This window comes from Odontesthes bonariensis, chromosome 3, assembly GCF_027942865.1.
Source record: "Odontesthes bonariensis isolate fOdoBon6 chromosome 3, fOdoBon6.hap1, whole genome shotgun sequence".
Taxonomy (NCBI): Eukaryota; Metazoa; Chordata; class Actinopteri; order Atheriniformes; family Atherinopsidae; genus Odontesthes; species Odontesthes bonariensis.
This window is the reverse complement of record NC_134508.1, coordinates 37,472,565-37,495,557: the sequence shown is the minus strand read 5'-3', so window position 1 is coordinate 37,495,557 and position 22,993 is coordinate 37,472,565. Positions and strand designations below refer to the sequence as shown.

At 39.9% G+C, this 22,993-nt stretch overlaps 1 protein-coding gene across 3 annotated transcripts in view; it reads left to right on the top strand.

The window, feature by feature from the left end:
* arhgef10la (Rho guanine nucleotide exchange factor (GEF) 10-like a) overlaps positions 1-22,284 on the top strand; it is a 125,781-nt gene extending 103,497 nt beyond the window's left edge. For all 3 annotated transcript variants that reach the window (XM_075461719.1, XM_075461720.1, XM_075461718.1), the window contains 5 exons: positions 723-880; positions 5,281-5,423; positions 12,955-13,126; positions 19,544-19,666; positions 20,136-22,284. In XM_075461719.1, the coding sequence (XP_075317834.1) occupies positions 723-880; positions 5,281-5,423; positions 12,955-13,126; positions 19,544-19,666; positions 20,136-20,686 (1,147 nt within the window). In that variant the 3' untranslated portion in view covers positions 20,687-22,284. The remainder of the gene's footprint in view (positions 1-722; positions 881-5,280; positions 5,424-12,954; positions 13,127-19,543; positions 19,667-20,135) is intronic.
* The last annotated feature ends 709 nt before the right edge of the window (positions 22,285-22,993 follow it).

Sequence of the window (22,993 nt, the reverse complement as noted above, 5' to 3'; positions counted from 1 at the left end):
TACACTCTGCATCCTCTGCTGTAAAATAATACCCTGCATCATTCTTTGTCACCCTCCCCAGAGACTTCCAGCTGTATAGATTTGCTTGTCAATATTTCATCAAAGGAAGTCCTAGTTGATACCCCAGCAAAGCATCGATATGGCTACTTGTGCTGAGATCACTGATTCATTTTTAAATCCAATAAACCTCCTGATTCCCAAACAGCAGGAATCTGAAGGTTTAGAGGATAGACAGGATCTCAATTTGCTTATCCTAACAACATAGTTACAGTGAATAAAGTGTTGTTTTTCTGACAGAGAGCACTCCTAAATATCAGATAATGGATATAATGGAATGGATAACATTGTGTTACTATTTAATGTCATTTTAATTAAAAGCAGTGATAGTTATTCACAGTCTATTCACATGTATTCAGTTAAATGATCTGTCTAAGGAAAAAGAAAAACAAGAAAGAAACATTTCAGCATTTCAGAACTCTCAAAAGCACGTCAGCTCCAATGCAGCTTAACATTTTCCTCTCAGTAAGAAACAAACAGCGATATGCATTTGTCATTCTGAGGCAACAAGTTCAGATGGCATTTTAAACACGCAAAAAGAGTGGTTCCACATACGCAATGTTTTGTGTGCTGTCAAATCGAACTGCATAACAACATGTCTCTGTCATTTGAAATGACATGCATTTACCATGTTGACTCTGCTGCTGCTGCTGTTGTTCTTCCAGCATTCTGGTCTATGGCAGTGTGGACCCAGCAGCACAATGCCTCCTGACCCTCCACAACCCTGAGGGCTGCCCTGTGCTATGCCTGAAACACTCCTCTCATTTCCTGTTTGCGGGCCTGCGGAATGGGACCGTTATGGTTTATGGAAGAAATAATAGTGGTGAGATGCTCCGCATGTTGCTCTATTTTCCGACTGATAGCTGAGGTTTGGTGATTGCCAGAGGTGGCTCATACCTCCCTCCAGTGTGTAGCCTGTGCTGACAAAAAAGAATGTGTCATTGTCACTATGTCTCCATCAATGTCATTCTGAAACTGGAAATGTTTTCGAAATGCTGTTTTTTACACTTGTTAAACTATAACCCCAGCTCCACAAAAGTTTGAATGCTGTGCAAAATATAAATGAAAAAAAAACTGTAATGATTTGCAAATCCATTAACTCAATCTGTTATTTACATGGAACATAGAAAACATATTAAAGCTGCAGTCGGCAGGTTTTCAAAATTGCGAGTCTAAAGTCGGAAAATTCGAACTGATTCAACTTTCAGGTCCCTCCCCCAACCTCTACCAAGCTCCAAATCGCCCCCCAAACCCCTCCCCCTCTGTGGACGAGGTTGTGCACGTGAGTTCACACCAGTGTGAGTGCACACAAGCTGGGGCAGAATCACGCTCAGCAGCGTGTGCACAAGCTGTGATTGACAGGTAGGATTCCTCCACCCTACTTGATTGGTTAAAAACCAAGCGCTCGGTTTTTGCAAGCATGATTACAGGCTTCAGAGGGAGCTACAGATTTCGTTATTTTTTCTAAACAGCCTATTTAATATTCTACTTCCAGAATCCCATGACAGTTCAAGCTAATATGACTAAAAAAAAGTTGCCGACCGCAGCTTTAAACGTGAGGTGATTTAGTATTTTTCAAAAATATCTCATACTGAATTTTAACAAAGCAACACATATAAAAAAGAAAGTTTTAAGGGGGCAAAAAAAGGCTGAAAGAGTGATACAAACAAGTAAAAGCTGGAGGAGCATGATGCAATTAATTAGGTTGACTGTCAACGGGTCAGTAACATGATTTGGTATAAAAAAAGCACCTTGGAGAGGCAGAGTCTTTCAGACGTAAATATGGGCAGAGGCTCAGCAACCTTCAAAAAATTGCATTCAGAGATAGGACAAATGTGGAGAATTTTAAGAATAATGTTTCTAAGTGTAAAACTGCAATCCTTTGAATAGTAAAAATATCAAATATCAAAATACCATCAAAAGATTCAGAGAATCTGCACATCTCTCTATGCACATTTCTGGCTCTCAAGTGGCACTGCATTGAAAACAGGCATGATTATTTCATGAAATCCCTGCATGGGTTCAGGAACACTTCCAGAAATCTGTGAACACAGTTCACCATGCACTCCACGTATGCAGGTTAAAGCTCTATCATACAAAGAAGCCATATGTGGACCTGATCCAGAAACCTCACTGTCTGCCAAGGTCCAAAATGTTTTCAAAATTAGGCAAAGAGAGGAACTTTTCTGTGGTTAGGCGGATTGAAATGTGAAATTCTATCTGGAAGTAACTGTCACCGCGTCTTACAGACTAAAGGGAAGAGGTAGTTATCAGTGCTCAGATCTAAATGCATCTCTGATGATGTCGCCGTGCATTAGTGCCTTTGGAGCTGGCAACTTGCACATCAATGCTAAAAGGTATATACTGGTTTGAGAACAGCATTATGCGTCCATCCAGACAATGTCCTATTCAGGGAAGACCTTGCATATTTCAGCAAGACGATGCCAAAGAGTGTACTGTATCTATCCCGACATAATGGCTTTGTTGTTGAAGAGTCCATGTGCTGAGCTGGCCTGCCTGCAGCCCTGACATTTCACAAACCGAAAACATTTGTCTCATCATAAAACTCAGAATACGACAGTGAGCATTCAGGACTGTTGAGCAGCTTCAATAACACCAGAAAAGAATGGGACAACATTCCTGAGGAGACTCACTGTTGTTGAAAGAAGAGTGGTAAACATGGCCCTGTCCAAACTTTTTTGAGATTAAATTCAGGATGAGATCATATTCTTCATGATTTTTTTTAAATGTCTTATTTTCAACATTTTTGTTTTTCTATGTTCTGTTATTAGTTTAGTTTATTTTAGTTTTATTTATATAGTACCAAAACACAACAAGTCTTCATTAATAAGATAGTGGTTTATGAGATTTGCAGATCACTGCATTTTGTTTTTTATTTACTTTTCACACTACGTCCCAACTTTCTGGAACTGGTGTTGTATGTATTTACAGATGATGTGTGCTGTTATACAGAGTATCCAATTGCAGGCTCACAGATGGAGGGAGGCAGGTGAAGAATTAAATAAACTTTTATTGCAGAAGGCAGGGGGTCCAGAAATCCCAAAACACAGAGCAGAACAAGACTGGCATGGGAATGAAAAAGTACACACAACGACTAACAATGATGGGGACTTGGGAACGATCAAAGGAACCCTGGTAGTATATAAACTTAGGGAAGAGAAGACTAATGCAATGTCATCTGTAACTGAGACCTGGTGGGAAACAAGGGAAGCAAAGCTCAACAGGATATACCAGAACAGAATTATTTACATATAACAGGAGATAAAAAATGTGTATGTTGCTTTCTATGCCATACAGACCCAATTAGTCAGACAGAAAGCATTCATTTTAAGACAGATTACACTTCTCTTACCAATAATGGTTATTTACTGACATGATGTCATCTGATTCTTTGTGTTTTAGTGTAGATGTGTCGTGTTCTGACAGATTCTTAATTGGAGCCATTCATCAACACACTATTTTGGCCAGCTTTAAATAATTAGTACAAATGAGTTTTATGGGTTTTTAATTTTTAATTTTTTATTTTCCGGTTTACAAAACACCCTTTGTGTTCAAATTGAATTGTGTTCATTCATTTGACCTACAAGTATTGGTGTCAAGCACCGTTTTCCTTTTTCTTTTTTTCAGAACACGCATTTCAAGAATTATTATATTATATGTTTACTACCTTTGGAGTGATTCTCTTAGAATCACTTTCCCCTTTGCACTTTTATTTTTCATTTCCAGTGAGTTTCACACCTGCTGTAAGTATGAAAATAACACTTCACCATGTGGGGGATGACATGCCTTGTTTAGTCAGGCATTGCACAAGGCCAAGGGGGCTTAACACCATCTCAGCAGAGGTTTGCAGTCTTCACAGCCAGCAGGAGCACAATAGCTCTATCAGCGGGTTCCTTTTACCTGGCCAAAGTATGTCAATGTGCCTGCCTGCCTGCCTCCTGTGCTCCTCTCTCCTCCCAAGCAGAGAGGATGATTAATTACACCAAGCTGCTGCATGCTGATTATGTATTACTATTCATGCTTTATAGATATATATTAAAAAAGGACAGGAGAAAAGCTCTCGGGGGTGTCAGGGAATGTTTGTGGATTTGGCACATCTGTTAAAGATTCATGCCCTCTACGAGCGTGCTACTGTCCACAAACAAGTCTGCAACAGCTGGGAGATACCATGGCTTTAGCTTAGAAATGTATCAAAAAGCATTTTTTTACATGCATTCCATTGTTGCTCAGTGGCTCAGTGATAAGTGTGCTCCAACTTTCCTCACCAAGATAGGCACATCAAACACATATGTCAGCTGGCAGTGAAAATACTGAACAAGATAACGCAAAGGAATTTGGTTCAGTGCGACAAGCTTGGTCCCTGTGTTAAAGAGGGAGAAGCTCTGCCATGACCTTGGTTCATGCAGGGGGCTGGAGGGACATTTACAAGAGTGAATTTTGAAAAGGTTGAAAAGTGACCTTTAGAACATGCCAAACAATTAACCTGTGGAAGTCATAAGGCATTGTAAAGCTGTTCTTCTATGAAAGGAAGAAATAAACAACTCAAAATGTTAATTAAATGGTCGAATGCACCCCCTTCTCTAATTTTGCTTCATTAACACATTGCAAAGGAAATGCTTATGTAATTCACTTTATAAAGTGCTTTTGATGAAGCTGCAGCGTGCATCCTGTGATTAGAATTCAAACAATAAAGGTCTGTTTAATTTTCAGTCAGCTAGAAAAGGAAAAAAACAAGACACAGTTTTCTTATAAGGAAAGGAACTGGTTAAAATACACGAGGAAAGTGCATTAAAGTCTACACCAGACTTATTAGCGAAGGCAGCAAGGGTGCAAATGCTGTGCCGCACAGTGTGTGGTGATTTAAATCGAACACCACAGTTTTAGTCTGATAGTAGTTCATATTTTCTCACTTGGCTCTTTGCTCATTAGAGAGAACGAAAACAAGCCACCACTGTGAACTCTCTCCACCGATGCTTTAGCTCAACAATGTTAAACAGTAATTCATAAATATTCACCAAGCTAACTTGCTGTGGTACAAGTAGGAGTTATTGAATTTAATAGTCTCACTCGAAGTGACAGTGTTGGAGCAGAAGTGTAATGTAAGCGTAAGCTAATCAATAATAGCCTGGGACTGTTTAGTTCTTCAAATAATTTAAATAATGTGATATAGTTAAGAGAAATGTATTTCTTTTTTTCTTCTAGATGATCTTTGGGAATCCGACTCCTGCAGATGTGTAAGCTTGGGCTCAGAACCAGTTCGAACTTTGCTGGTGCTGGATGAATCAGTGTGGGCAAGCTGTGGGAACTCTGTCATAGTTATGGAAATCTCCAGCCTCACAACTCAGGTAACTTGCTGCTGGACACAGACTGATGAGGTTTACACCGTTAAAAAAGAAACAAAATAAGATGAAAGGAGATGCTTTCAGTCTTCTCAGAAACATGCTTCCTCAAGGGCAGATATAGAGAAGAAAGAACGAAACTTAACACATATTTATTGAGAATAGAACAAACAGTGTGAGTAACACGCCAATGACCATTGCACTCAGCAGCTGTAGAGCTGGTGGATAGCTACAGTAAAACAGAGCTGAAAGAAGAGCAGTTATTGTTGTTGCTTCATGTCTGTGTGATATTGAACAAAAAGCAAGTTGTTTTTTTCGGGGAATTGATTAAACCCTTAAAAACCCAGCTGTATTGATATTACACATCAAGTTGAGTTTTTCTCCTGTAAAAAAATCAGTATATGCCTTAAAATGTTCAGATGTATGTAACTTTACACATTTGCCCCATTCACTTGCATTCAAACTGAACCCTTGTAAGGGGAAATAATGACCATGTTAACCGAATGAGACACACCGGGAGCTGAGGCAAAAGTTTATAAGTGCAGAGATTTACATTTTTTAATTTTTTACATTTACATTTACAATTCATGTTTTTTAATAGGGTGATAAAGGAATGAGGTCAAAAAATAATTGTATGTCTCTTCCATCCCTGTTTGCAGGGTCAAACGCAGAGAAACCATGAAGCGCTGTGTTTTGTTTATTTATTTATTTTTGTGCAACATTTGATGAAACTTTCTCTTTTCATTTCTGCAAAGACTTATGAATGCAACTTTAGAGAGCCAGTAATCTAATCTTTGATGTCATCAAGATTTACTGCAGCTGGGAACAGCTGCGTGGACAATGAATCAGACCACTTGTAGATTCACACAATGTGTTTTGGAGCTGTCGTACAAATTGAAGCTACATTTTGTATGCTCCGAGTGATTATACAGAAGTGTGCACTATTATCTCCTGAAAATCAACTCCTCAATCTCCTTTCATACTTTGCATTTTTGTGTAGTCATCCTCCAAACAGTTCCTCTATTTGGTATGTCATTAGAGGTATAGAGCAGGGTGGCTACTCGGGCAATGGTGACAGTGATGAATGACATAAAACAAACTCATCTGAGTAAAGTAAATATGGTACTTAGTTGCTTAACTGCAGCTGCAGTACCATTTAATTAAGCTCCCAGGTGTGAGTGTGCATAGCAGTATAAATGGGTCGAGTATTAGCACGATAAAAGCATGTGACAAAGTAAAGTTAATGAAATTGAAAAATGGGATGCCAATTGTGACCAAATAAATAAATGAAAACACTGCAAATCTACAAAATCTGAAATCCTTTTTTAATCTCATATTCTCAAAAAAAGAAATGACTGTATCAAATGTTTCAACTTTATTTTACGACATATTCTTATTGAGGTAACCGATCCTTGACTCGTTTCAGACAGGCTCTTAGTGAGGGTGCTCACAATCATCCTCGCCTTCTTTCTATCCCCCCAATCACCAAACTTTATAAATAGGGAAACATTTATTAACCACATGACTCTTTCATCTGACTACTTCAAATTAATCTCCCCTACTACCCCAGCTTCGTTTTGCATTAGCCAATTGGTTTTACATTCATACTGCATACATGTATGGTACACAAATGTAATGATTTGTTCAGTTGTGTTATACTGTATTTAGGCCTCTACCTCTATGTTTTTCCATGTAAACTTTGGGCTCTGATCTCAGGACAGTCTGTCCTCCTTGCATACATTGACCCAGAGCATCATTCAGACAGTCACAAATACAAGTACAAATACAAATGTATATGAATACAAATACAAAAATGTGTAAGGTTAAATCTCATGTTGTACCCCCATGCCAAATACACATCATGCAAAAATGCACAGTAGTAAAATGAATATATTTTGAATCAAATGTTGATATGCGTATTCTTCAAGCTGCAACAAATTGTGAGAAGCAACTGACAAATCTGAACAATCACCACAGGGACAGGTACATACCAAACCTGTTTTTGAGATCCACATAATCAGGACTGAGCTGAGCTCGGAATGCGTCCTTTTATTGGTTAGTGCTTTCCTCCAGAGATGTGTACTTATGCCGCTGAATGGCCATGTAGCAGAGGCACAGTTCTGTTTCAACGTAAACCTCACAGAGCTTAAAAGGTCTGCTCTGGATACCTGTTTGCTGACCTGTCTTTCTTACTAATATGAAGCCAAGAGGGCAGACGTCACAGGACATGCAGTGCATATCCAGGATCTGGACAAGCAATATTTGGCACCCGTGGGAAGAGAAATTTTTTGGAGGGCCGATGATTTTGATTCACTTGACATGTTCCCATTGTTTTCCCACATGGATGTTCACCACTTTATGAGGTTTTCTGTAGTTTGGAATCATTTATCCATGACTTTTCTGAATACTGTGCCCTACTCCATTTCATTCCACTGATCCTGCAGCTTGCTGCTTGTTATGACTCTTAAATCTTAAATCTTCACAGCCAGTGCTTCAGTGACAGTGTCATTTAAAAATAACCTTTCGGTTTTTGGAAAAACATGACTATACTTCCCACAGTGTCTAAATTGCCATCAACAGAACCCCAAAGGATCATCATAACACTTACAAATTTGTTTTGGCTCTCAGCTTTGTATTATTTGATTACATACACTCCACACCAGTGGGGTACTGGGAAATTATAGTGCTGACAAAACCTCAACATCACAATTTTTGTGAGGGAAGAGGAATACAAAATTGGAATGAAATGAGAAAAGCTTAAACACTTTTATAGGTTGTCATCCTTAAGCTGCTGATATTTTATTACAAGCTCACAAATCTCCAAAATGACCTTTTCAACCATTCACCTTTGCTACAGAGGTCTTCAACAGGATAAGATTTGGAGGCTAGACAAAACAAAGGCCTTCCAGACATCTCTCATCACTTGGGGAATCAATCTTGGAATCACCTCCGTCAGTTATGTTGGGTAAACAAGACCGGTTCCCTCTCTGAGTGAATGTCAGAACCATCATTTCAATGGTCACTGAGGAGTAAAACTTGCATGCATAATGACACCAGGCAACTCTTAAGAAAACTCTGTCAGTAAGATTAAGTCACTTTGACCAAAAAAAGAAGGTTTCCAATCAGTTTTTTTATTTAGTTTCTCCTCCCTACCATCATTTTTATACTATCCATTTGTAGGGTTTCACAACAGCTTTGTGTGATTCCATTCACAGAACTTTGGCATCACCAAGCAATGGACATTATAAGATTGCCACTACTGAACACTGCCTCTTTTTCCTCTTCCATGCTTATTCAAGGCAACGGCTTGGTTTAAAGTGCTTTAGCGCCCTACATCTGCACAGCTGACTCTGTCATGAGCCTCAACCGTTAGCTTACACGACTAGTTAGATATGCTTTCCAGTTTGCAAGAGTAATATCCTCTTCAGATGGTTATGGCTCCATTTGGTGCAAATATTAGACTTGGTCATGGTTGTGATCGGATGTTAGTAGGGCTGGGCTGAGCTGAGTGCTAATTATCACACTTTCAACTGGTCCCAGAGCTGATGATGAGTATGTTCTGGCATGCGCATAACGTCAGTTTAGCATTTCTTTTGACAAATCATGAAATGTAATGTATTCATGAAAATGTTGGTCTAGGATAAGCTTTTGCAAAAGGATTAATAAAGAGTCTTTGGTACGTAAGATGAAAAGACAATAGATTTATGTAAGAGTCTGTAATTGGAAGCTGTGGATGAAAACTAAGCAGTAAAAATGACTCACTCTTTGAAAAAGATAGGTGGTGACATCGTTCAGTTACATATATATTGATTTCAGTTCAGTTTACTTGCATCGCACCAGTTCACAACAGAAGTCATCTCAGCCAAACCAAAGTCCAGTCCAATGCAATTCATGTTTAACCATGACCAAATCTGACAATCAAACCACAGAGGGTGGATCAAACAGTCAGTGTTGAACCCTGCTCTCTTCTGCAGGCTGCAGAATTTTCTTAATAGATTTCTATTAAGAATTCTAATGTTTTTCAACCAAGTTTACAGTTGAGCCACCACTCTGTAAGAGCAGACTCTGGAGCAGGAATGCTCAGAGTGAAACATGAACATGCTAACATGCCTACAGTATGATAGTTAGTTCGCATAACGTTTAACATGTTCTCTGATGTAGCTCTTATTAGTTGATAGAAATGCATTATTCTGTGTTTTGTGCATACAAACATCAGAGAAATGTGTAATCATGTTGGATCTGATGAGATTCCTCCACCTTTCTCAGTCAGATATTTTACTTCAAAGTTTAGCTCCCAAATTTAAATTTTCCTTTAGGGAACATAAAAAATTTGACTTGTGGGTTGAAATGGAACACCCTTCAAAGCTCAGTTTGACCACAAAACCTTTTGGGGGTTCGGGGACTTTTGGAATGGCAGACTCAGAACCTGCTGCTTCATTTCTAAAGGGACAGGTCACATAGAAAACCATGTGAGACAGTTATAGTAAGTGACGCCTCAGAGGACCATCTTGAACAGTTTCAAGCCATTTACTTTCTCTTTATTTGGATAAATCATCTTGGGACGTTTTTACTGAAATTATGTCAGCCTCTCTTCACCACCATGGGAAGTCCTACCACTTTTGGACAGTACGCGTTTTTAAACTGATTCACTGCCAACACAAACACAGGCTTGTCATTGAAATTGCTAAACTGAGCTATAAACCCTATTTATATTCTCATCAGTCCAACTGAAAGGGTTGAGTACAGCAGGAATTCAGAAGCACAGTTGGGTTCTAAAACAGCTTAATTAGGAGAAAATTAAAGAAATCTCAAACAATCAAGTGGAATTTTATTTTGAATAAAGTTGAGCAGTAGGGGTTGGTTTGAATGTGCTAATAATGCAGTGCTTGGTTTGTTTTTTTCCAGCCTGCTGGGATTCGCAATTTTATGAAAGCCCAGTGTCTGTATTACAGAACTCCACAAACCTTAACACTCTATAGAGGTCATATTTGCTCCAATTTAGCAAGACCGTAACAAAGTGGGACATGCATGGACATACAGGCCTTGATCAATACTGACTGGCAAGCCTTGTTCTTTTCTCTTCCTTTTACTATTTTTTACTCTGGCTGGTTTCGCCTATCACTCAGCTGTCCACTCGACTCCCTCGCCCTCAGGGTGGAGATGCGGACTTAGCTCTCAGTAAAGGACAGAGACACCTTGTCACATGGTGTAATGAAGGACTAATGAGCTGTTCAGACCAGCTGTAGTGTTTGTGACTCTGGCTCTGTTGTTATTTCCCACTGGTGAAGGTGGACTATGGAAGGGATGTAGCTGTTAGTGTGACAATGCTGGGCTGAGTGGAAAGAGCACATTACTACTGTCAAGCTTCACTGACTACCTCATCATCGAAAGCGATGCTGGATTCAGAATACTAACACCAGATTGTCGGTGGGGGGCAACATCTATGACGTGCACTCATCCCTGTACCCAACAGGCTTTCAACACATTTGGTCTTTATACTATAAATCAAAAATTATATTGGGAATTCTGCTTTATAACACCGCCTGCAAAACAAACTGAGGTTAATGTTATTTTCCTAAAAATAGTTACCGGTAGTTAAAACTCAAACATTTTCAGGGGCTTTTCTAGATTCCATTATTTCCTTCCATATAAGTCTTTCATGTTATATAATATCCTTAGTTTACCAGGTTGCCTCCAAGTGGCTTCAAACATATGGTAGGCAAGATGGTATTGAGCAACAACAATATGTCAGCCATTGATTAGCTTGATGTCCCTTTTAGCATCACCAAGCTTGATAATGATTAATGTGATAATTATGCAGAATATAGAATGCATTCAAACAGTGTTTTTTCTTCAAAAACTTGTCAATCAGCTGATTTGAAATGGGTTATTGAAGGTTAAATTTGCTCTTTTATTATGTATATTACATTTTTTGACGGCTACAAAAACAGTGAGATGCGGTACGTGGAGTTTCCAAGGCATAGCTGGCCCCCACTGCTTGGGAGTCAATTAAAACAGAAAATACATCAAAGGCTTCTTTCCTTTTCCCTAATTTTAAACAAAGGAGGGCCCACTGGCAAGGGCACACTAACAGGTGGTAATCCCTGTCTGCCGGTGCTCCTGGGTTGGGGTGGGCGGAGCTTTCTCATCCTTACGCAGTCACTCTCACTGACTAATTGCCCAGCTTCGTGCACCTTGTGCATTGACAGTGATACGAGTTCCAAGATTATGCCTAAACCAACCCTTGTCACGCCTTGGACCTCCGGGGATGCATGTGTTGCCATGATAAGGCTCATTGCATTTATTTCAGGCAACTCATTAAGAATATGTGCCTGAAACTCTCACTTCATTGTGCTCTTTGGAAGGGGAATGATGCAGAAACATGTTCCATGAGTCTTGGTCTGTGTATTTATAGAATTAAAAGGGACATTTTATATAAAAGCAAGTTTAGGGCGAAAAACTGAACGTAGTATTTAAGGGGCCTATGCACACTATGACCTCATAATGTGATGTTTAAGACAGACAACATGAAATGGCTTTATTTTATCACAGTAAATTCTCTCTTGTTAAAGGGATAGCTCGCCTCTTTTGACATGAAGCTGTATGACATCCCATGTTAGCAATATCATTTATTAAATTTGACTTACCCCCTGCTGCGTCCTGTGAGCCGAGTTCCGGCCTCGTTTTGGTGTTGACGAAGGTAGTCCGGCTAGTTGGCTGGGGCCACAAAAATAAACAGTTTGCTTCTCAAAACAATAAGTGTTCAAAGAGTAATACATTTGCATCACAAAATCATTCATCCAGAAAAAGTCAGACCTCATAACCGCTTGGCACTATTTTCTCTCTTCCTTTGTATCACTGCGTGCTGTGTAAACTGTGCAGACCGAAGTGCAGACCGAGCACTCCCCTGCTTCCGAGCAGTAAACACTGTAACAGGTGCGGCTATCGCTAGGTGGCTGGATGCATTGATATCAAGGGAGGCAAAAATAGCACCAAGCGATGTGAGGTCTGACTTTTTCCTGGACAACGATTTTGTGATGCAAATGTATTACTCTTTTGAACGCATATTATTTTGAGAAGCAAAACGCTTTATTTTTGTGGCCCCAGCCAATTAGCCGGACTACCTTTGTCAACGCCAAAACGAGGCTGGAACTCGGCTCACAGGACGCAGCAGGGGGCAAGTCAATGTTCATAAATGATATTGCTAATATGGGATGTCATACAGCTTCATGTCAAAAGAGGCGAACTATTCCTTTAACAGGGTTATTTCTATAATGAGGTAGTCTGCAGTCATAGCTTTTCTTTGTGACAGTGATGCATTTATATAGCTTATGCATACAGTACATGGTTTGTACATGGTAATACCTGCAGTTTGGTTGTTGCTGAACTTATTACAGAATAGAGAACCTTTAGAAATATTGCAGTTTTATTAAATAAAAGAGTTTTAGAAATATTTGTTTATTTTTTGTTAATGTCATATTATTTAAGTGATGTTGGTATTTGCATTTTTTTAACAGACTTTCTGTGTCTGTTCCAGAAATTTGAAGTCCATCCAGACCCATTGGTCAGTGTCGCACACATGGCATGTGCAGGTGGTGGGGTGTGGATGGCATTCTCAGAGGGTTCCTCCATCCGTCTCTTTCATACTGAAACACTGGAGCTTCTACAGGAAATTAACATCTCAACACGCTCAACGCTGCTGAACACTGGTATGCACACGGCACACATCACCACCTCTATATGTGGAGCCTGAACTGCATGTACAGAGGTCAGTCCCAGCTCTGCAGCTCAGTGCACAGAGTATGGCCTATTTTTTCAAAATGAAAACATGAAGTTGTTTTTCTTTTTAAAAAACAAATTGGCATACGTTTCCATACTGTGCCAGTTGTTCCTTGGGTCTTGTACTTAGACTGCATAAGTATTCATCTCAGGCCCTTTCACAGCCATAATAGAGCCATAGAATTGAAGGAGAGTAAAATAATCTAAAATAAGAACAGTGAAAGAAGAAAGATAATGTGACATAAACAAAGTTTTTGAGCAGCAGTGAAATGGCAGCTGAAAGATTTTCACACAAAGGGTTACCAAGGAATTTTTCTTTTTGCATTTATTTCAAATCCATCCATCTTTGGTAATGTGACCAGTTTAAATTTTTTTCTCGACACGTTTCTCCCCCTGCATATTCCTTTTGAGTGCTTACTTTTTGTACAATTTTCCCCCTCGTCTGCTTCGCTTTGAAATTTTGTCCTACCCTCATTTCACTGTACACTGCAGTTCATTTAGAATTACACAGATGGCCAACTACTTCCTCTTTACCTTTCTTCGTGATGCACAAAATATTCAACATTGTGGGTGTTTTTCCCCCTTTTTGAGACTAAAACTATGGTAAATAAGTATCTCCTGATCATACCTTTAAATGTTGGTGAGAACTACAGTATGTGCAACTCGATGTCAACATTCCTCAAACATATATATATATATGCACATGGAGGTCATTTTGAGCTTAAAAACAGCAGTATCTAGATTTAAACCAGCCCTTTTTTGAGTCAAACCAGACTTTGTATGATGTATTCAGAGAAATACTCAAAGCTGTGGTTGCACTCAGTTTTATCATAGAAAAAAAAAGTGTTTCTCCTGAGACTTGAGAAAAGAAAGAATAACAATAGGCGTGTGTTTTGAACACAAAACTCTTCTCTTTTAGATCTAAGTTACTCTTTTTTTGTCAGCAATGAAACTTTAAGGAGAACAGACTTATACGGCCACGGTATCTGGAGAAAACCAGTTACCCAGAGGTCATTTTCGCCCAGCACCAGTGCTCTCCCCTGAAATATGCAGCAGATTGAGGAAGGGTGACTGCCTCAAGGCTTTGCCCTGAGGGAAGTTACAAAGTGTGAAAAAGTGTTTCTGGGCTAATGTCTTCAGGGCCCACAAAAAGAAGCAGATCTTTGACTTAAGTTGTGATTTGTTGAGCTCACATGGGAAAAGAGGATCCCTTGCCACTCTACAACCACAGATACTGCACATGAAATTTTGATATTTTCAAAACCCATCACTGAGTCTTTCCTCCCTTAGGCTTCTCCTTGACTTGTGCGAGGACATACAATCATGATATACCCCATAATCATCTCCCATTAATGTGATTTACGCTTAACAGGGAATTCCAGTTGCAGTAAACAACAGAGAAATGTCTCTTTCCCACTAATGCCCTTAATAGTTCTATCCTTAGGGTGAAAAATGATATATATGAAAAAAAGTCCTGAGTGACATACCACAGGGAGACTTTTATCTTTGGAGACATCGTCTTTTTAAGGCAAATACCAGCTCCCACAATAAACTCATTCCACACTGCAGAGTGTGTATATTTCTGCAAAAACTGGAGGTGCAAGATTGCCTGAGGGGTAGCTGAACCTCCTTAATCCCAAGTGCCTTTGTCATTATCCCTCTTTATCACTGTTTTAAAGACAAAGCTTGGTGCCCACATCCCCCGACTTAACTTCAGATTTCATGGTAACCTTAGAGTGGGTGTTCATGAGCAACACTCTCTCGGTTAAGCTCTCTAACCAAAGCACAGATAGACTCTCAGGGATTGTGAGCAGGTGGCAGTTTTGAAACAAAAAGCCATTTTTGCCAGAACCGAACTTGCTGCTTTAAACCACCGTTGGTCTCCACCTAAAAGCTTCTGCTCTCTGTCGGTTAAATGTTCCTCTGCTCTGGCTTCCTCTTTTACACACGGCATCCGTTTCCTGCTTGGAATGAATCATCTCTACAAAGTATAATGAATCAATTAATGACACTGTTGAGCCATTCATGCAAATCATCATAATCTGAGCATGACACAGAACAAACATGTAAATACATCTCCACATGTAAATGAGCATTCTCTTAGTTGTGTTCAATTGAGTGTTGGTGTAATTCAATTATGGTTTCTATGGATATTATGGTAAATAGCTCTATAGATAACTAGGCCACAGAGGAAGCCAAAAGCTTTGGGACTTCAGAAAGAATGCAAAAATAAATCCACAGCAAACTGATATTTTTACCCCTTTGTTAACTGGAAACAAAGGACGTGCTTGTATAATAAGAGTCTGCAATTATCCTCTGCCGACACTATTGCAGAGGAACAATAACAGGTCCGTGGTTATAAAAAAAAACTTCACAGCGGAAAACATGTCTCCCCTCTTGTTCATACTTTATAAGATGTAAAAAGGCAACTTCAGCCAAAGAAAGTGACTGCTTAACAGCATTCTAAGGATTATCAACACATTCTAAAGAAAAAGAGAATCTCTTGAAATGATATCACTGGTCACCTATACAGAGAACATCAATACCAGAGCCAGCTGCCAAAAACCAGCTCCTGTCACACACAGAGGGCTCCTGATTTACTACCTCATTTAATATTTTAATGATGAGTTTATGTCCCTAATTTTTACTTATATGTCTACTGATATTTAATAGAACACGATGTGCAATTTCTAAATTCTAAATTAGACAAAAAGACATGGTATGAATTTGTGTGAGGATACTTTGTGACCCGGTGGGAATGCAACATGTTTGCAGGTCTCACTCCGATCCACTGCCTGCTCTTATTCCCTGTTTTTTAAACACAAAGATGATGAACATCGAATCTCTTAACTTGTGGCTGTCACTCTGGCTATGCCTATCTGGTTTTTTTTTTAAAGACACTTGCTTTAAGTTTTGACAACAGTTTTCAAAATGATAGCGTCATCAGTATTCAGCATTGCCGCTGATCGCCTGCTTCCATCATTGACCAACTTAATTCAAGCACCAACTACAACACTTCTGGATATTGCAGACAAATAAGTTGGAAGCTTTCTGGTCTTGGAAAACGATAGTCTCAGAATGAAGTGGTTACTGGATAATTCCACTGCCATAGTTTCAACATGATATTCATAACTATGATTTCATGAGTGCAGAATTGTATAATTTTGCTCAGTGAGCAAAATTTATAGGAAACTCACTCCTCTGCGATAACTACAACCAGCACATTACTGAACCAGAGGGATCAAACCAAACACTTTATATTTACCCCAACTACTTCGGTTTGGGAATAGGGTATTATGTTGGTTGCAATTTACAATTTTTGCCACCGGATGTCACTTCATCCTAACCTCAGATTAGTTTATTCTCTTAGGCTACCTTTACACGGAAACGATCTGAAACCAAAACGCAAAAGTGGCGTTTCGTTTTCACTTTTAAATCTGCATTTAGACGAGCGTTTTAGGGTGAAAATCTGCGTGCATACGGAAACGCAAAAGTGTGTGACGTTTCATATTTATCGATGCAGTAAACACGCGAGATGGCTAGGTGGCAACACTACCAAGACCAAGTCTTTCTACTTCTCTACTCATTTCTATGTGACGAGAAACGCAGTTTTGCGTTTTTCATCCTTTACACGGTGGCGCGACAGTGGAGCGTTTTCAAGAATTCCACTCTGGAGGGCGGTTTCCCTTTTTTTGCGTTTTCATGCCCCCAAAACGCCGTTACCATCTAAACGATATAGTGCATCCGCAAAAAGGTTTTGCGTTTTTAACCCGTTTTCGTTTCCGTGTAAAGTGCCCCTTAGACTCTAGATTGTTTTGCAGTTTAGATAGCTGTTGCCAATGCTGGAAAAGCAACCATTCCTGCAGGATTAACCACCATTGATTTAAGCCTCCCATCATCTAAAGGCACGTGCATGTGCATCTGTATTGCAGATCAGTCGATAGAAAAACTCTCATTGAAAATACCAGGGATTGATATCCTGTCATGGCCTTCACGTTCTGAAGCATTAACACAGAGCCTGGAGGAGGTGAGGGAGTGTCGCGCCCTGTCAGGCCATTTGGTTATGCTGGAATGATGGTCTCTCAACAACAAAAAATTACTCCCCGTTCCAGCTTTGATGTTCAAGCTTTATTGTGGAAATAAATTAAGTAATTTTATATCCTTCATATCACAACAGCTTACTCTCTACTACATGGTTTCAAGGAGACATATTTGACATGTATTCAGTACCAAAATTTTAAGAAACTTGTCAGTAAACTTATATTACACGGTTATGCAAGCTTCTGTCTAAACCAAAGAAAATTGACTTTACACAGTTTGTATTCTTCTAATGGCGCTTTTCCACTAGCTCGCTTCGGCTCGGCGCGCTACTGCGTGTTTCCACTAGCACGCCGTACCTGCAACCGGGACGATTTTCCGTATCATCTCAGCCCTGGTTCCAAGCGGGCCGAAGCGTTACTAAAACGTGACGTCAGCCGACTGCCTTCCACTGATTGGGCGATGAGTGTCGTCACTGGAAGCGTCATAACGCGGATAATAAAAGCTAGCGTTAGCAACCGTTAGCTTACCTCCAAACGTTGACTTTTTGAAGCTCGTAACAAAACTCTCCGGTACTTTTCAATACTGTTTTGTCTGGCGGCCAGGAGTCTTCTCTGGCTCTCTTCTCTTGCCTTCTGTGCGACAAAAAGCCACAGGGTGAGCAGCAACACCCGCAGCCGTGTTACGACGACCCCGTCCACATCGAGGAGGCACGAAGTATACTCGTTTGTAATGGAAACACAACCAAACCGAGCCGTGGCGAGCTGTGCCGAGCTAGTGGAAAAGCGCCATAATGGGGAGACATTTTTCCATTCAATCGGATGCGGAGGCGGCTGTAGCTCAGGAGGAAGAGCAGTCGCCCACCAATCGGAAGGTCGGTGGTTCAACCCTCGGCTTCCCCGGGCTACATGTCGAAGTGTCCTTGGGCAAGACACTGAACCCCATGTTGCCTACCTTGTAAGTCGCTTTGGATAAAAGTGTCTGCAAAATGACCGTAATGTAATGCAATCGTTTTTAGTGTGTAGATCTGTTGTGGACACTCGTGTCTGAAGATTTGTACGTTTCTACAGTAAGTGATTCAACTTCATGCCCTCTGAAGTTTATGAAAGGTTACATCCGATCACCTAAACTGATCACCTGTGTGGGTGGAACATGGGTTTGTGGGGTTGGTTATCTTCGATGCCAGTGTTTAGAGTTTGTTTAGGATGCCTATCATTTAACTAATTAAAGATCATTTTCTTGCATGGCAGTTGTTTTTTGTACCTCTCATCAAACACTTCAAGATCAAAGTGTTTTCATGTTGAAATAAAAAAAGTGGGTTTTGAAAAGTGAATGAGTAAAGATGAAATTAAATGGGATTGAGAGCATCAAAAATGATCTCATAACCTGTATCTATGTGAACTGTAGGTTGGCTTTTACTCAATTTAGCAGATGAAAAAGCTGCTTCACCGGTGCTCATAGTGGTGGGTTTTCAGATAGCCAGAAGGTTCGCTGTGAGGTGGTGCTTGTGATTTTTTTTCTTCGTCTTTGTTTGTGTAAGCAATCGAGCAACAGAACACCGGATACGTTGAAGGCTCTCAATAGACTTTAGGAAGGCCAGTAAAAAGGATATGACCCCAGGCTGTCTTTTTGAAATGAAAACATGAATTCGTTTTTCAGAACCTTTGTGAGCAAGGAATGGTTGCATCAATGTTTTCTGTCGTTTTAGCCACTTTGCTTAAGACAGGCAACACAGTTCGATTCTACCTTGCTCCCTTTATGGTTTTTCATCCAATTAATACTATTTCTGGCTTGTCCTCAGAAGGTTTTTTAAATGAAATTATCCACAATTGTGTACATTGTGTTTTGAGCTGTTATTCACCAGAGAGAGCATGAACAGTGAGAACAGAGGGGCAAGCTGGTAACACTAGTGCTTATGTCGTGTTTCTCTGACACACCAAGACAAACACCTGTGGAGCAACAAGTGAAAACTTTAAAGCTCTTTGTTTCAGAACCTCTTCAAATCTCAGACAAAAATCAACAGCAACAGCACGTGGACAGCTCTAACGTTTCATTATCTTACATAACTCTGAGCACTCTGTGGCTGAGCTGTTAGTGTTATTTTGGTCAAAAATTAATTAATCATAGAGATTAACACTTACCTGACCAACAATAAGTGTTTTTTATATATTTTTTCATCTTGCATTAGACTAGGGGCGGGACATCATTTTGTCAGCAGGAAGCTGTCTGTTGGCGTTTCGAGCTATGTTATTTGCTGAGAGTGGATGGCAAGGATAACTCATTTTTGCTCAATGTTTTCTATGTTGCAGGTCAAAAGAGCATGCGGGTCACAAGCCTTCTAATTTGCCAGGGTCTGTTATGGGTGGGCACAGCCCAAGGCTTAATCATCACTCTTCCAGTTCCCAAACTTGAGGGCATCCCCAAAATAACAGGTATGTATAAACAGCATCTTGAGAAGTCAGTATGGTATTTTGTAATTTTTATATATATATATATATATATATATATATGTTTCAGCATAATTTAAAACTGCCTGGCAGTGTTGTGTTTATCATGCCAAGTGAATGAGGTCATTTGTTTTCCACTTGCACAACCTTCACTTCATGGCCACCTTATTGCAACCTAGTTTATTGAATAATATGCAAATGTCCCACAAACTATGACTTGCATTATTGCTGGAACAGTGGCAGTTATGATAAATCATTTCTGTAAACTGTTGATGACATATGATGTGAAGGTCGGTTGAAATCATTTTCAGTTGACACAATTCAACTTGCAACCTGCATAACATTCTCATTTACCTGATGTGATTGACAATGTCTTGGTCCCAAAGTCTTTACAAAAGCACTGTCTGTTCTTGGTGGATGGCATTTGAATACTATGTTTCCCTGCTCGCGACAGGAAAGGGGATGATCTCCCTAAATGCTCACAGTGGGCCTGTTGACTTCCTTGTGGCAACCACTAGCACATTGTCTCCTGAACTGCTTAAGAGAGATTCTGTCGGAGATGGGCCAGACTCTGCCTGTGGAGGCGAGGACCGCAGCGACACCTCCTCTCAGGAGTCCCTGCAACATTCCAGCTCCAATAAAGGAGACGAGAAAGGCAAAGGGCGTGGCGTTCTGCTGCAGTACAAGCTGCGCTCCACATCAGGACTACCTGGACGGCCATTAACGGCACAGGGCGACGAGGTGTCAGACTCCTCCCTGGAGTCTTTGGAGCACAGTGTGGAAGACGGATCTATCTATGAACTCAGTGATGACCCAGAAATGTGGGTACGGGGACGTCCTTGTGAGAGGGACGGGCCGCGCAGGGACAGGGTGATCTCTGCTGCGGTTATATCTGGAGGAAAGGGTTTCCGCAGACTGAAAGAAGGAGCTGCAGCAGGTGTGAGGACAAGTGGAGACTCTTTAGAAAATATTCTTATGGTATGGCAGCTCCCACTGACGGTGTAATTATGGAAAATATATGGCACGGGGATAACCATCTATAGATGTCTAGTCTGTTTAGCCTTGAATCACCTGTTAATTCAAGAGATTTGACTACATCACGAGGAGGTGTAGCCACTGTTGCAGAGCTTGATATTGTATTGTTTAGTCTGTGAAAAAAAAAGGAAGCCAAGAAAGGCCCTGTCAGCCCAAAAGCATGCCTCGAATGTTCAAGCTTTTGTGTCATCATCTTCCCAGCAGTGGCAGAGGTCACCGCAGATTAGTTCCATGTCACCATTCTGGTTTGGTTCCTCTTCCTGCCTTAGTTAAGACTGATATGCCGCACTTTAACCTCATTAAGGCAGCGTGCGCTCTGCCACATTTATTTTATGCAAAGGACTTCTGTGTGAGCACCCACACAGACATCAGGCCTTTGAGAGAAAGCCTTTGTTGTATCCGCCATGCTCTGCAGAGTCAAAAATGGACATCTTCTGTCTGATCCTGTGGGAGAGATCCCATCTGTTTAGAGCTAAAAAGCTGGGGACAACCATTGCATCACGAAGCACATTCGCATCAGTTTATTAGCTTTGCCTGCCTTCTTCTCATCCCTTACAATGTGAATGTATGAAACCTCCTATTGTGTCTCGAAGCTGAATCTGTGCTTCTTAAAAAAAAAGAGGAAAAAAAATGTCATTTTGTTTTGTTGCAGTATTTCAAAAATAGTATCTGGTACAAAAACGTGGATGCTTCCAACAGCCTGTCAAGACTGTTGGAGATGCAAAAGTATTGCAGACAAACTGATTTGGAATGTACTTTTGCACTTTAAACTTACTCTAATAATTACAAAATGATTTGATCAAGTGATACTATTTGATCAAATAAGTACCATCTTTCCCAAAAAATGTAAGTGACAGATACGTCCTTCAACATCCATTGTCATTTCTCAACTAGATAAAAGACAGACTTGTTAATTCTTAACTCACATTAGATGGAAAGCCAAGTCACACATGAAAAGCCAGATTCGAACCAATGATGAATTTAAAGTGCCACAGCCATCTTAACTGCTGTCTGCTGGGTTACAACAGAGGGGTGCCTAAGAGATAGCTGTGAGCATGTTTACCTTTCATTTTTAAAAAAGATAGAAAATAATGGTGTTTCAGGAGTTGTTTTATCAGAAACTGTGTCTCATCAACGAGTTTAATGCAAACTAAATTCCTATCATGTGTTTAGATCAGTTGAAAGATTACATAACCTGTTTTGAAACTGATACAAAATAGAAAATAACTGTAATGAATTGTAGAATATGTATTGTAAATATGAAAGTTGCGGTTTGTTCTTCATTTTTAATTCGTGAAAGCACCTTGCCTTTACCCAACAGCTGCATGTGTGTTGTATCAAAGATGGTATGAGAGGTACGGTGCAGATTTTAAAAAAAGGTGTCCCTTCAAAATGCAAGTTGTTGGCATTAACAGGTTAGTAGGTAAGAATTGTTAACCCTGGCATCAAGCTAAATCAGGCGGTACCTACTTTACATGTTTCACAGTGTGTTGGCACAGTGGACAGACAACATAAGTATATAATGAACAAATCATTGTGGATTTTCAATAAACCTACTCATGCTTAAAGATGTGGTATGTATTTTACATCCACCTCTGTCCTGTTTTGCTCTTTCACCATTTTGTGCTTTCATTGCAGAATCTATGAGTTTGTGTTTTGTATTTCTCTTTTATATTTTCCTCCTTACAATTGAAATTTAAAATGCCCCAAAGTTCCTGTCGGGCAGAATCCCTCAAAAATGTCAAGTGATCAAGTATTTTGATGCCGTAATCTGAAGTACGGCAGAAATGTATGCCTTAAGAAATGTGAGGTTCACATTCATTTGATTTGGTTTTTCCTGTAATTGACAATAAATATTGACAATGTAGAATGAAACGAATGAAAAATGAAATGGGAGAAAAACATTTTGTTTCCCAAAGGGAAATGAAAGGAAAATTGTAATGAAAGGAAGTATAGCAGCAATCATAACAGACTACTGGAATAATGTGGCATGTGCTGTTAACCCTTACCTCCCAAAGCACCAAAGCACTGATTGCTTCCTCAACTTAAGAGGATGAGTGTTTATTTATGCTTGTGTTGGCTGATGAAGTACAAGTACTTAGTTATTTTACTGCTGGTGAGAGACATTTTCACTAAGACTATGTTACTACCTTATCCACTGACGCTGATTTGATCTCATTTACTGACTTTGATGGACACTTACTCGCACATGTGTTTGTAGTAGATGCTTGCAGGCATTATCCACGCACTGAATATTAATCCTCAGAAAAGAAAGTA